This window comes from Marmota flaviventris, chromosome 11, assembly GCF_047511675.1.
Source record: "Marmota flaviventris isolate mMarFla1 chromosome 11, mMarFla1.hap1, whole genome shotgun sequence".
NCBI lineage: Eukaryota > Metazoa > Chordata > Mammalia > Rodentia > Sciuridae > Marmota > Marmota flaviventris.
The window spans coordinates 839,185-852,391 of NC_092508.1; the positions used below are offsets into that span (position 1 = coordinate 839,185).

At 62.0% G+C, this 13,207-nt stretch overlaps 1 protein-coding gene across 1 annotated transcript in view; it reads right to left on the reverse strand.

Annotated features, from left to right (window-relative positions):
• Nucleotides 1-2,197: 2,197 nt before the first annotated feature.
• Nucleotides 2,198-13,207, reverse strand: part of Crocc2 (ciliary rootlet coiled-coil, rootletin family member 2) — a 60,277-nt gene continuing 49,267 nt past the window's right edge. Inside the window, 5 exon segments of the mRNA XM_071619418.1 lie at nt 2,198-4,100; nt 5,765-5,893; nt 8,025-8,165; nt 8,531-8,644; nt 10,050-10,104. Coding sequence (XP_071475519.1) covers nt 4,014-4,100; nt 5,765-5,893; nt 8,025-8,165; nt 8,531-8,644; nt 10,050-10,104 — 526 coding nt within the window. The 3' untranslated portion in view covers nt 2,198-4,013.

Consider the following 13,207-nt stretch of genomic DNA (forward strand, 5'->3'; position numbering starts at 1 on the left):
CAAGACCAGGATCATTCTATCAAGCAGGCTCATGTTCTGTGGCAGGAAACCTGAGCCTACCCCACAGGCCTGTGACACTTTAATTTCAGGCCGGAGTATGTGTGCAGTTTAGGTGGGGAGACCTGGAGTCCACCCTCAGGATGCCCCAGAATGCAGGGTCCACCCACCCACATCTGGGGGCTGGGGGAGGGTCAGACTGGGCTTGGACAGCTGTCCTACAGGGCAGGGTCTGGGTTGCAGTCCACCCCCAACTTTGCTCCCCTCCCAGAGGTGGCTGGTGGAGTACAAGTCCCCTGCCAGAGCAGTGGGTCCCCTCAGGTGGGCATGGCCCAAAGCCCCAACTCCCAGTCAACCTCCACCTATATCAGGAGGAGGCTAGGGAGGTCGAAGGGACGTGGGGTGGGCCCAGCTCCTGAGGAGTTACACCCTGGCCATCCACTTGGCCACTGCCCTATGGGGCTGGCCACTGAGGCAGAGAAGGGAGGGACAGCACAGCCAACCCAGACCCCCACCACATGCGCAGGGAACCTCACACCCCAGCTCCCATGACGGGACCTTGCTATTGATCTTGGGGAAATGATCAGAAAGCGCTGGGCATATGCTTCCTGAGGTGGTCACTGCTGCTTTATTTAGAGAAAAGAGGAGCTGAAGAGGCCCAGCAGGCGGGTTCAGGCCCGGGGCCCTTGGCCTTGCTGAGGCTGCTCTCCTGCAGGCAGCCTCATCTGTCTTCCTGAGTGCCTGTGCTGTCCCCTCTGTCCACGGCAGGGGGTTGGCCTAGGGCGTCACGCCTGGGGGCCCAGGATGGGCCTAATGCGACATGTGCCCCTCCAGGCTCCACGAGGTGCCTTGGAATCTATCCCTGCAGGGACAGTGCCAGTCTCTGCTTCCTGATGTCCAGGGCAGCCAAGAGAGGGAGGGCAGGTGGGGAACCCAGGGCCCTCTCCATTCTGAAGGCTCTGAAGCCTGTAGCCATGCTTCTGAGGCATCTTTAGAGACATGAAAGACCCCAGTGGCGGTCACATGGAGATGACCTCCTGAACAAGTGCCCCCCTGCAGAGGCCTCACCTAAGGGCCCCTGTGGGTCTGGGGTCATGGGTGCTGGCTGTGGCAGGACGATTCCATCAAGCAGGGACCTCATGTGGGATGGGGATCCCAGCAGATTGCATCACCTGGGTCACTGACACTGTCTTGGGGCATGTGAACACATGTGGCAATGTGGCAGAACTCTTGCTGACTCACTTCTCAGAACACGTCCAGAGTTAAGCCACCCATGGTCTACTTGAAAACCATCAATGTTTTAGGAGCCCAAGTAAGCCATATGTGGTTTCCAGCTGGCCTGTTTGCTGCCCCAGTCATGTCGCGGTGGAGCTCTGCCCTGCCTCAGCCCGCGTGCTGGCCTGTCTTGGGATGGAGCTGAGGTCCTATGCGGGGCCCTCTCCCCTCTGTAGTCTGTGGCACCATCTTGAGATGCCTGGGAGGTGGGAGCCCCCAGGCCTGTGCACATGCGGGTCTGCTCAGAGTTGCCCCGTCAGAGGTTGATGGGATCCTCCCCAGTCCCAGATCCCTCGGCAGAGGCAGCAAGCGTGGCCTGTGTCTGGGGTTTTGTGTTCTGAGACAGGAGCTGGGTATCTGCCTACCTCTGGGCCACTGCACGAGTGTTTCCTGGTGTTCCCAAGCCCTGCCCGATGTGTCCAGAGATGAGTGCCCTAGGGTCCAGGCCCAGAGCCACCTCCAGGTTCTCACAGACACCAGGAGCCTGTCCGGGTTGAATGCACAGCTCGGGGGCAGAGCTGGTCTTGAACTTGAAGCTGGCATCTCTCAAGCCACTGATGAGCTCTTTGGGGTCTTGTCAGGGTCAGAGGCCCCCACCTGGGGTGAAGCGGGGGAAGTGGGCGTGCCCCACCCCTGCATTCTGGGAGCAGGTGGGGTGGAGGCAGGTCAGTGCAGGTCCATCATGGTCTTCCCCCCCGTGTTCTGGGGAAGGTGGAGGGCTGCCTTCTCCCCTGCCCACTGCCCGCACATCTCAGCCTCTCCTCCCTTGGCTTCCTCTCCAGAGGGGCACATCTTTGTCTTCCCTGCTGAGCAGAAGCAGTGAGCTGCAGCAGGTGCTGGGGAGTTCCGGGCCTGACCCACGTCCAGCCAATGGTCATGTGGCCTTGATCTAGAAGTAGAGCTTCCTACCCCCAAGCCAGGTGCCTGCAGGGCTGCTACAGGAATGGCTAACTCTGACACACCGAGGTCTGACAGCACTGCCAGTGCTCAGGCACCCACCAGAGTGTTTCCATGTGGAAAATCCTCTTTTCCTAAATATATACCTTTGTGTTGAGTAAGTAAAAACAGTATCTCCTCTGCCGATTTAAATATTCGTTAAACGACAAAGATCTCAGATTCACAGGCACTTTGATATCCCCGGGAACCTCCAGGATAGGGAGGGTCCCAAGTGGCCAGGGAGCATACTGGTTGAATGACACGTGGTTTTCTTTTTGATGCTGAGAAGTGACCTGGAGCCCCCACAGCTGAAGCAGGTCCCTCTGTGCACATTTGCCAAGTCCCGACTCCACTGGGAGCTTCTGCCATGAGCAGCACCACGAAACAGGACAGCCAGGCTGCAGGCTGGGCACACAGCTCCCTGAGCCAGGGCTGGGGCTGCCCGGCCTCCTGGCCTATCACCTCTCAGTCCTCTGTGGGGGTGTGGCGTGGACACCGCCCGGCAGCCGAGAGGCACACCTGCTGGCCTCCACGGAGTTCACTGCTGCCTGCACCCAGCCACGGCTCGCAGAAGAGTCCCAGCAAGACACAGGACTCCTCTCTGCCCAGAGTAGCCCTTGCTGAGGGGTCTCTGGGGGCTTCCCCTCAGAGCCTGGGCAGACTTCTTAACAGCCACTAACAGCCAGGCAGAGTAGAGGGGCAGAGTGAGGCCTCCCTCCCTCCTGGCTCTAGCTGTCGGTCTGTGTGACTCACGACACTCGCTGACTCCTTGCTGATTCTAAGTGCCGGATGATCTTGCAGTGGACAGACAGGGCCTGCCACACACCTGGGCCAGGGCCTGCCACAATGGGACAGGGCGGCTCTGTCAGCTTTCGGTTCTCCCTGCCTGGCGCCAGAGTCCTTGAGGGCCTTCCAGGGGCCCAAGACAGGAGCAGCCCCGGGGCAGGCAGCCTGGTCCTTGTGCTGCATGTGGGAATCACTGGACCGGCTTGTGCCCCAGAGATACTGGAAATGTACAGCTTACAGCATGAGAGAAGCCATTTGCAGAGGGCAAGTCACACTGACCAGTGCTAATGGGAAGCTAGTGAAAGATCCAACAGCGAGCTGAGTGGCAGGCCTAGCCCAGCAGCCTCAGCCTTCACAGCAGAGTCCCATGGGACTGTCCCTTGCAGTCACAGGCTGGGAAAGCGGGCAGCTGCAGAACAGCTTCCAACTTCACACTGCAATGCCCCTCGTGGCCAGTGAGTCACGGGGACTGGAATCTGAGTCACTTCCAGCCACCTGCCATGGGGACGGGCCTGCAGCTCCTGGACGCGGAGGTTCCGTGGCCTCTGGACAGGGTGTGGTGCTGGCCTGGCAGGACAGCGGGCTCTGGGCCCTGGCGGTGGAAATGCTTTCCACACGCTTCCCCGTGTTTACAGAGCAGAGGGTGGGACCCAGCCTGTGGCTGAGGAAGTGGCCCGATGAGGGCCTGGCCACAGGGTCTGGCAGGAGCAGTGGCCTGAAGTGTGAAGGGTGTACTGTGGGAAGGGGTGTCCAGCTGAGGCAGAGGCCTAGGTCCCAGAGGCAGGAGGACTTCCCCAGTCTGCAGGACGAGAAGTGCTTGCGGCCACAGGCCCCCGACACGAGAGCTCTGTGGCTGTCTGAGCCTTCTGTCTGCACTGTGCCACCCTCTCATGGGGCGCACAGACATCAGCCTCCCAGCCGTGGCCCTCAGCAGCCTGGGCCCTCAGCATCTCTGCTTGGAGCTACTCTGGGTCCGTCAGGGCTGCAGAGCCCAGCCACCCCGTGGTCTGCGGCAGGGCTCACTGCCTGACCAGCAAGGCCTGGCTGAGGTGGGTGTGTGGTGGTCGCTGTGCTTCCTGGTCCAGCTGCTCCCTCAGGGTGGCCACCTGCAGACAGGCAGGGACTCAGTCAGGTAGGGGCCCCAGGTGCAGGGCACAGAGAGTTCTGTGCAGCCAGGCTGGGCTGGGAGGCCACGGTCCACGGCTCCCAAGGAGAGGAGGTGTGTGTGGGAGAGAAACACCAGGGGAAATGGCAGAGGGTGCCAGGGTCCTCCCTAAGGACACCCACTCCAGTGATGGACCCCCTTCTGTTCAGGCCTTGAAAATGCTGGGAATGATAGGGAAGGGGCTTTCTTATAAAGTGAGCAAATGTGGCTGGTAGGCCCATTCACTTGGGGATGACCCTGGGCAGTCATTTGCTCTCTGGTTCTCAGTGTCCTTGTGGAAAGTGAGAGGTTGACCACATGGCCCTCGGCTCCTGGCAGCTCTGGGCTCTGCAGCAGGCAGTTTGGCCCACAGGCACAGGAGGGTGTGGTGTGCCATGCATGTGCGTGTACGAGAACCTGCCACACTCCCCTCCACCAAGTACGGGTGCTCTGCTGTTCTTCCTGGTGACCCTGAAGGTCAGTGCAGGGCTGCCTCTGCCCACCCTGCACGGCAGGCCCAGTCCTGGCCCTGAACACAGGACCAGCCAGTCTGGGTCACCTCTGACAGCAACCATCCTCAACACCCCACTTTGTAGACAGGATGACAGAGGCCCAGAGAGGGCAGTGACCTTCCCTGGAACCCACAGTCCCCCTCTCAGTGACGGGTGGGGTCAACCACAGCTCTGCCTCTTGAGAAGGTGGAAGGACAGAGCCGTGGAGTGGAAGCTTCGCGTGGAGGCCATGCGGTCACCCCTGCAGGGTGCTGCTACAAGATGCTTTCCTCCCATCCTCCACTCTCCAGGAGGCTGGGCCGGGCCCCGCCTGCTCATCTAGCAGCTTCACCTGTGGCCGGTGGGTCTCTTCCCGGGATTCCAGGGCCTCTGTGGCCGGGAGCTGGGCCCCATGCAGCCTCTCTGCCTCCGTAGCCGGCTCATGCAGCTGCAGTTCAGCTACCTGGGCCTGCAGTGAGGACACGGGGTGCTGCGTCTGCCTGCTGGAGGGCTGCCCGAATCCAGAGACAAGGCCTGAGGGGGGGTCCCACCCTTCCTTCAGGGCCCCTGGGCCTTTGTTGGCCTCACTGTCCTGCACAGGGTGCTGGCCCTGGCCCAGGACCCCAGCAGACTTGGTGTAGCACACATTCAGCCCACAGGTCTGGGGTCCTGACCACTGGCTCGGCCTCAGGGCAGCCCAGTTTCCTCTGGGCCAGGTGGCAGGTCCTAAGGGCATCCAAGGTTGAGGGATGGGGAGGCTCAAGGCCCCAAGGTCCACAGGGGTGTCAGGTCCTGGGCCTGGGCCCGGCCCGCTCTGTAAAGCCAGGCTTGGCTCACAGAGGTCGCAGCCTTCCCAAGGGGACTTTTGATACCTCGGGAGAGCAGGGGACCTAGAAAGGACACTAGCGGGGCCCCTGGAGCCTTCGGTTCCGGCTCCAGCTCTGTCTGGGACCTCGGTATGATCCAGGTGGCCCCACTGTGGTCTGGGTTTCGACTCTGCCTCTGTCATGTGCAAGAGCCAGTGCAGCTTTCCCGCATGGGTGCATCCAGTGCATCCAGGCCAGAGACGGGCCCGGAGCCCACCCCAGGTTCACCCCAAGGCTGCAGTGCACAGGACCCCAATGATGCAGCTCACCTGCTGCTGGTTCTGCCTTAGGGTCCAGTCTAGCTCCTGGTGCAGGCTGAGCAGGGACTGCTGCAGCTTCTGCTTCTCAGCCCCCAGCCTCGCCACGTCCCTCTCCCTCCTCAGTGTCTCCCACACGGTCTGCAGGGGAGGGTGCAGAGCTGGTGGTAGGGTGTAGTGGCCTCCTGGTTGGGATGTGAGGTCAGGCCAGCTTTCCCTTTGGGGAGCAGGAGGACACCTCTGGCCAGGGCACTGTTCCCCACCTCTGTCACCACTGACATCTGTAGCCAGAGTAGCTTAAGAACAGGGCCCAGTCCCCATGCTGCTGAGTCCCTGTTGAGACCTCTGCCCCAGTTCCTTCCCAGGACACCCCAGGCCTCCTGAGCTGGGGTCCTCACATACCCATGGCCTCTGTAGGCACTTGACCCGGAAGGCCACGCAGGTACACCCTGGAGCTGGGGCACAAACCTCAGCATCCCCATCCCATGCTGCCGTCTCTTGGGCTGCAGCTGCCCCAGCAGAGGCCTCTTAGCCACCCACATGGGAGCGGGGCAGGAGGAACTCCTGCAGGTTGGCGGTTAGGAGTCATCTTCCATATGAAGGTGGGTGGGCCACTTTGCCCTGGTATGGAAGCCGTGGAGTCTAGAAATTCTCTCACTGGTTGGGAGGGCAGCAGCAGAAGAGGGCCCTGGACACCCTCCTGGTACTGCTATGAAGGAAGGGATCCCGTGATGTTGCTCCCCAAAGCCCTGACCTCAAACGCTTGCTGGGCCAGGACAGGGCAGGAGTGGAGGGGACAGGTCCACTGCTCCTGCAGGACTGCCTGCTGGCCCACATGCCTGGCAGGGGTCCCAGGCCCTCCCTTCAGTGTGGGGCAGAGTTGGGGGTGGAGCTGGGGGTCTCTCAAGGACCCTGGGATCTGGGGGGTGGTCTGCCAGAGGGCAGCAGCTAAAGCTCTATACAAACAGCCCTCCTTTTCCTCAGGACTGAGGAAAACAGTCCTCCCTGATGGAAAAAGAAAGCTGTTTCTTTAAAAATCTAGTAACAGCCCTGGAAGTGCATGTTGTAAAGAGAAGAGAAAAGTGGAGTCCAACACAAACACATGGCCACATCCGGGTTTCCCCTCCTGAGACGCCAGTAAAGGTTTTATGGGTTTGTGGGCCCCTCTCAGCTGACCTCCTGGAACTCATTAGCTGTTCCTTTCTTCCCCCACCCCAGCCCTGGGGACCCGCAGCCGGCACAATGCCCACAGCTGGCTTTGCTGCCCCCAGGCACCACCGTAGCCTGGCTGGACGTAGCTCCACCCTGACCCCACGGCACCCGAGGAGACTCCCCAGATCCACAGCCTGGGCTGGGCCCTCCCATCGGCAAGAGCGGCAGGATCCCGACTGGGCCTTGCTGGCTGTGCCTCCTTCATGGAAGGGCAGGTGGCCCTCTGTGTGGGCAACCCTGACTGTCCTGGCCACTGGCCTCTGCCCCTTGGCGGGCTGTGTGGAGAAGGGCTGCCCTGGCTTCCTCACTTTGACAGGGGTCTGGTGTCCTGTCCCACAAGTGCTCCCCTCCCTCCCCATCCCATGCACTGCCTCCCCCTAGCCTGCTCTGGACTCCCTGTTCTTCAGGCCCTGTCCATCCCACGCGGGCCTTACACCCTGGCCCAGTGCGTTGGCCAGGTCAGCTGGTGGACGGCATGACCCTCCGGCTTCCGCAGTGCCTCAGCAGCACAAATGGTGGGGACAAAGACTGTCTGATCAGGCCTGTGTGATGGAGGTCAGCTGGGTGGTGACCAGCAACACCCCTGGTCCGCCTGAGCTCTCCAGGTCTTGTGGTGCAGGCTGGCATGTCGGATGGGACCCAGAGGAGGGCAGTGGTCCCCTCTCTGAGTGCCCTAAGAGCGGCTGGGCCTGCAGCCAGGCTTATGAAGCACACCTGGGCTGGCTCTGCCTGGTCCCTGTGGCCCCTGAGGCAGGAGCCATTCCACCATCAACAGCCGAGGGGGTGGTGTGCTGGTCACAGGTTTGGGCAGAGCTGAGGCACAAGCCTAGGGGAACTGCCATGACCCCTGGTGTCTCCCCCCGAGAGCCAAGGCAGGGCAAGGGCGACACCCCCAGAGGGGCCACTCCCCAAGTTGGTGCCGTCCCCATCAGCAGATGAGACACAGAGGCCGGCGGGACCAACACCCTTCACGGCGGCCCCGGCGGTCTCCGCGGACCTCCCAGGGCTTGCGGCACCCCGCACCTCGCCAGGGAACCCTCACCACGTGGGCACTAGGTACCTGCGCCCGGCGCGCGCGCAGCGCCGCGAGCTCCCCCTGCAGGCGGGCCCGCTCGGTGCGCAGCGCTGTGGTCTGCTCCCGCAGGGCGCGCCACTCCGCACGCCGTGCCGCCTGCCTCCCGCGCTGCCGCCTCCGGAGCACCTGGGCGGAAGAGGCTACTGACGCCAGGGCCGGGAACGGGGACCCCAGGCTTCTAAGAGCTGGGCATTCTGTTTGACGCTGGCCCTGGGCTTGGCCTCAGTTTATGCCCACCCCCCCTCCCCGCAAACCGTGCGTCCATGGCTGACCCCTTTGTCGGAGGGTGCTTGCTTACTGTGGGGCAAGAGAAGCAGCCCTCCAACTCCCTCCAGACTCGGTTTCCCCACCTGTCACCTGGGCATCCGATGCCATCCGGGTCACCAGCCCAGGCTCCTCCCTCCTGCGCAGGACCGAGGAGGTGCGGCCTGCAGTCTGGTGAGGGGTTTGCTGCCTCCTGGTGAGGGCCTACGCTCCCAGCTGGGCCTCACCTGTCGCAGGGGCTCCAGGGATCCCTCCTGGCACCTGCTTCGCAGCAGCCTCCCCTTCTCTTCCAGGCCCTTCCTGCTTCCCCCCAAGGCCTGCTGCAGTGTGGCCACTTGCTCCTGGAGGGAGGGAGACACAGGGCCCACCTGGAAACATGCGGGGGACACCCCAGGGAATGGGTGCGAGTGCATCTGCCCTGTGCCCCTGCAGGTCTGAATGCTGGAACGGTAAACAGCAGGAGCAGGGTCAAGGACCATGGCACCTGCTGAGTAGGTGGTTGGTGTGGCCAGGGAACCTCGAGGAAGCCTGGCCAGCTGGCCCTGTTGGCTCTGCATGGGCCAGGATCTGGGCTCCGCGTGCTCCCTGCTGTGCTCGGAGTGGTCTCAGAAGACTCATCTGCAGTATCTCTCCCTGGTTCAGCCTGTAGCGTCCCTGACCTTGGAGGAGAGCAGCAGCGCTCCTGAGCCTGATGGAGCTTGTCTGGCTGAGCCTCTGCCCCCATCCCACCCCTTGCTCTGCCTTCTTACCCTGAGGAGGGTTCTCCTGCCTCAGCTCTTGCCCTGCAAGCCCACCTGCAGCCCCCATCCCTCTCTACCCCACAGGAGCAGGGACACAGCCGGCCCCAGGCAGCTGAGGAACGAGGATGGCGCATGACTCCTTCCTGCTGCCCCGGCACCCACTCCCCACCCCATGCTCCATTCCCAGCCCCTCTGCCTTCACCCTGCCCAAACCCTCACCATTCATGTGACACCCATGATGGCCTCTGTGTCCACTGCATTCCAGCACACCTTCCACAGTGGCCCATGTGCCTGGCCACGACACCTGCTTCTCCCCAGAGCCAAGTGCTGGGACCCGGGGCTCTTACTCCCACCCAGGGATCCTGGCAGGGAAGAGCCAGGCTAGGGCACAGGCTGTCCCCAGTCTTCCATGGCATGATACACCTCCCAGGGTTCTTCTAGGGACCAAAGAAAGATGGGAGGACCACTGGGGGAGGCTGGGGTCTCTGTAGAAGGCCTTGCTCATGAAGCTAGAGACACTCTCAAGGCCAGCAGAGGAGACAGAGGTCTCCTTGAAGGTCCTTTACCAACATGCGGAAGCTGGGCCACCAACACCCAGACCTGTCCTAGGGTCTTGTCAGTGGCCCGGGCCAGTGTCCCCAGGCTCCCACCATGGGTGACCACCTGGCTTTGCCCTCAGCCCAGCTACAGAACAGGAGTCCTCACCTGGCACGGTGGGAGGCTGTGGCCTCTGGGGGTCTAGGGAGTCCTGGTCACCCCTGGCCTCTGCCTGTCTGCCTGCATCTTTGCCCGCTCTGCAGCAGCCGTCCTCTGGACTCGCCGTGGCCAGCCCTAATATTCTGCCTGAAAACTTTCTTGGAAGATTTCCAACATCTCTTCTTCCCTATAAACTGCAATCAGTGGGCCCAGTTCCCTCTAAATAAACCACAGCAAATAGCCCAGACCAAGGCAGACCAGCAGCCAGCCTACGGACAAGGGCAGGCCGGGACAGGAGAGGAGACCGTACCGCCGAGGGCGGGAAGCCACCCAGCCAGGCTTCCACCGTGTCCCTTTCAGTGACCCTGAGTTAAGGCAGAAGGAAAAGCAAAAATCCTGGAAAAGTGGCAAAAGGGGAAAGAATTCATATTAAAAAACCTACGGTCACACACCAACCACAGTCATCCCACACGAGGAATCAGGAGGATCCCCAGGAAAGAGGGCGTGCAGAGAGAAATGCTGGGGTGAAGGCAGAGCCGGAGGGGAGAGGGGCAGAGTGGCTCTGGCAAGGCCAAGGAAGCAGGTGCCCTGGGGGGGGGTCAGAGGAAGAGAGACCACCCAACCTGGGCAGGAGGAGCTGGTGGGACCCACACGAGGTGCCAGGTGATGCAGGCATGCCTGAGCCCTCGTCCCCACAGGAGATAAGGTGGAGCAGTGCAGGAAGGGGTGGCAGGGAGCCAAGGTTCCTCAGGAGCAGGGCCGCAGTGCAGTCCAGCCCTAAGGGACTCAGTTCCTCTCCCGGGGACTGTCCAGGTGACTACAAAGGCAGACGTGGCCTTGGCACAGAGATATCTGTGGCCGTGGACTCAGGCAGGCAGTGATGGACTCCACCTGTGGGCCCGTGTCCACAGCCAGGGCCTGGAAGGCAGGCCGAGGCTCAGTCAGCCCGCAGCAGGGCAGTGAGCAGGGCTGGTACTAGGGGACGTGAAGGGCTGCTGTGGCGTGCTCGGGCACAGGGAGGGAGGAGAGCTGGGCAGGAGTCAAGGAGCTGTGAGCCATCTGGCTCCAGCCTGCAGGTAGTGCTGTGGCCTCTCCCCGGGGCCATAAGCAGGGTGTGTGTGGGCAGTGCTGGGCAGGTTCCAGGCATGCCCCTGATCAGAGGCCCGGCCAGCTGTGGGCAGCCGGGTGCTGCGCCCGGCATGTCCCCACGCTGTGGGCTTGGCTGTGTGCTGTTGTGCTGCTGGGTTCCAGGGTAGCCCTGGGAACGGGGAGGGTCTCTCTCCAACAAGAGCCGTACTGTGTGCACAGCACAGCCTGCCATTTAATTAGAAAAATATGTTTTTAATTAACTTTCTCTTGACAAACACATTGGTTCCTGTGAAAGGGGGTGGGGGCTGGTGAGTGGGGACCAGTCGTGAAAGTGAAAGAAGCTGTGTCAATGCAGAGCTTGCTCCAGAGGACGGCTGCCCAGGGTGTGGCAGAGCCAGGAGGGCACCCGGCCTGCTCTGCCAGAGTCCAGTAACCACGCGGCCTCAGGGGGGTGCTGGGCAGGGAGTGCAGCCCTCGGGCCCTCTGCCTGGGCCTCTGTCAAACCATGGGGTCCCAGGTGACTCGTCGAAGGGTCTGAGCTCCTCTCTGAGGCCCACCACAATGCTCAGCAGGTCACAACCATTGGGAAACCCCCTTGCAGCTGCAGAGCAGGGCTTCAGGGGGTCCTGGGGACACTGGAACTAACTGCCCCCGAACAGTGAACATGGTACTTGCCAGAATCATAAAAGTGCCATCTACAAATGTGGTTGGCATACGTCACGAAAAAAATGAGTGAATTCCACGTGGAGCAGAGAGCAAGTGCCCAGAGCAGGTTCTGTTCCAGCTGAGGAGACCCCAAGGGCAGCCCCAGGACCCTGGAGCCTGGCTCAGGAGGATGAGGCTGGGGGCAGCAGGTGAGGGGCCAGGAGCATGGGAGAGGGAGGTGCTCCACAGCTGAGCCCCCCTCACTCTGGCTGGGGTGGGGCTGCTCCATGTGGGCCGCACTGCTCCCCACGCCTCAGAGCTTAGAACCCCTCTTTGCCTTTCCTTTGGGCCGACGTCAGGACAGGGGCAATTCTAGTCCCTGCGGGTCCACCCCCAGTTCATCTGGCACTCAGCAGATCCTTCTTCCTTAAGGACACCCAAGGGACACGGAGCACCCAAGAGGGAGCACCCTGGTTGAAAGGAGAGTCGTTGTCAGAACTGGCTCTGGGGTTCTCAGGGGGCCCGCGGGAGACCCCTGAGGGAAACACTGGGCAGCCACTTAGAGACCAGCAATCGGGCCAGCCGGGAGGACCGGCGAGGCCTCTGGTCTCTGAGGCTGAGAATCCCAGTGCGAAGCCCGGAGGAGGAGGAGGAGGAGGAGAAGCTTGTGAAGTGGAGGCACTGGAAACGCCAGGGCTCACCACAGACAGCAGAAGTCACAGGAAGAAAAGAAGAAACCAACAGTCGGTGACATTTTTAAGTTTCAAACAAAAATGGGCCTCTGGATCCCACTCTGAAAAGGGCACGGGAGAGGGAGGTCCAGAACCCACACGCCACGTCCCCTGGGCCCACTCAGTGGGAGGCAGAGGGCAAATCCTGAGCCTGGTCCTGGGGGGCAGCTCTGCCCACCTGTGTCCCCAGGCCTGAAGCCCAGCTGCCGGGCTGAGCTGGAACCAGGGCCCTGCGGCAGGGCGTGAGCCTGGTGTGATGCTGAGGTCACATGAGGTCCCTCGACACAGACCCCCGGGGCAGGTAAGGCTGCCGTCTGTTGCCAAATTAGCCAGGGAGAGAGTGGAGCCTCTTCTCACACCAGCCTCTGGGCTTATGAGGAACAGGGACAGTGGGTGTCGGGTGTGCCGGGACTCAACCTGGGGACCAGCTGGTGACACGGCCAGGAGAGGCCCAGAAGCCCTCACCCAGGAGCTGAGTCCCAGAACCTCAAGGAAGCAGACTTCACCAACACCCGGATGGTTCAGGGACCCTGCCCAGAGGTCAGGTGAGCCCAAGACTCAGCTGGCAGGAGGCCCTGCTGAGGGCCCCTGGGCCAGGCCAGCTCCTGATTGTGGACCCAGGGGGAGCAGCTGCTCAGCGGTCGGGAGGGACTGCACGGAGTGTGGGCTGCAGTGGGCAGAGAGCCCGGGTCTGCAGCACCATGGGGGTGGGGTTCAGAACTCTGCACTCAGAGGGGGCGGGCAGGGGGCACAGGGCCTCCCGAGGGATGGTCTGCAGGAAGTTCTCCTAGGAACAACAGCCTTCCGCCCCCAGGACACAGCCAGAGAGGGGCGTGGGAAGGGTCCCTGGCCCAACCAGGATCCCTGAGCATAGCAGCACAGCAGGTCACACTAACACTGAAAGACAATGCTCTCAGCCTGTCAGACGCCTGGACCCCAGAGGTGACCAAGACAGAGAGAAGGAGGCCTGTGGGCCATCACCGGAGGGAGAGGGAGAGGGAGG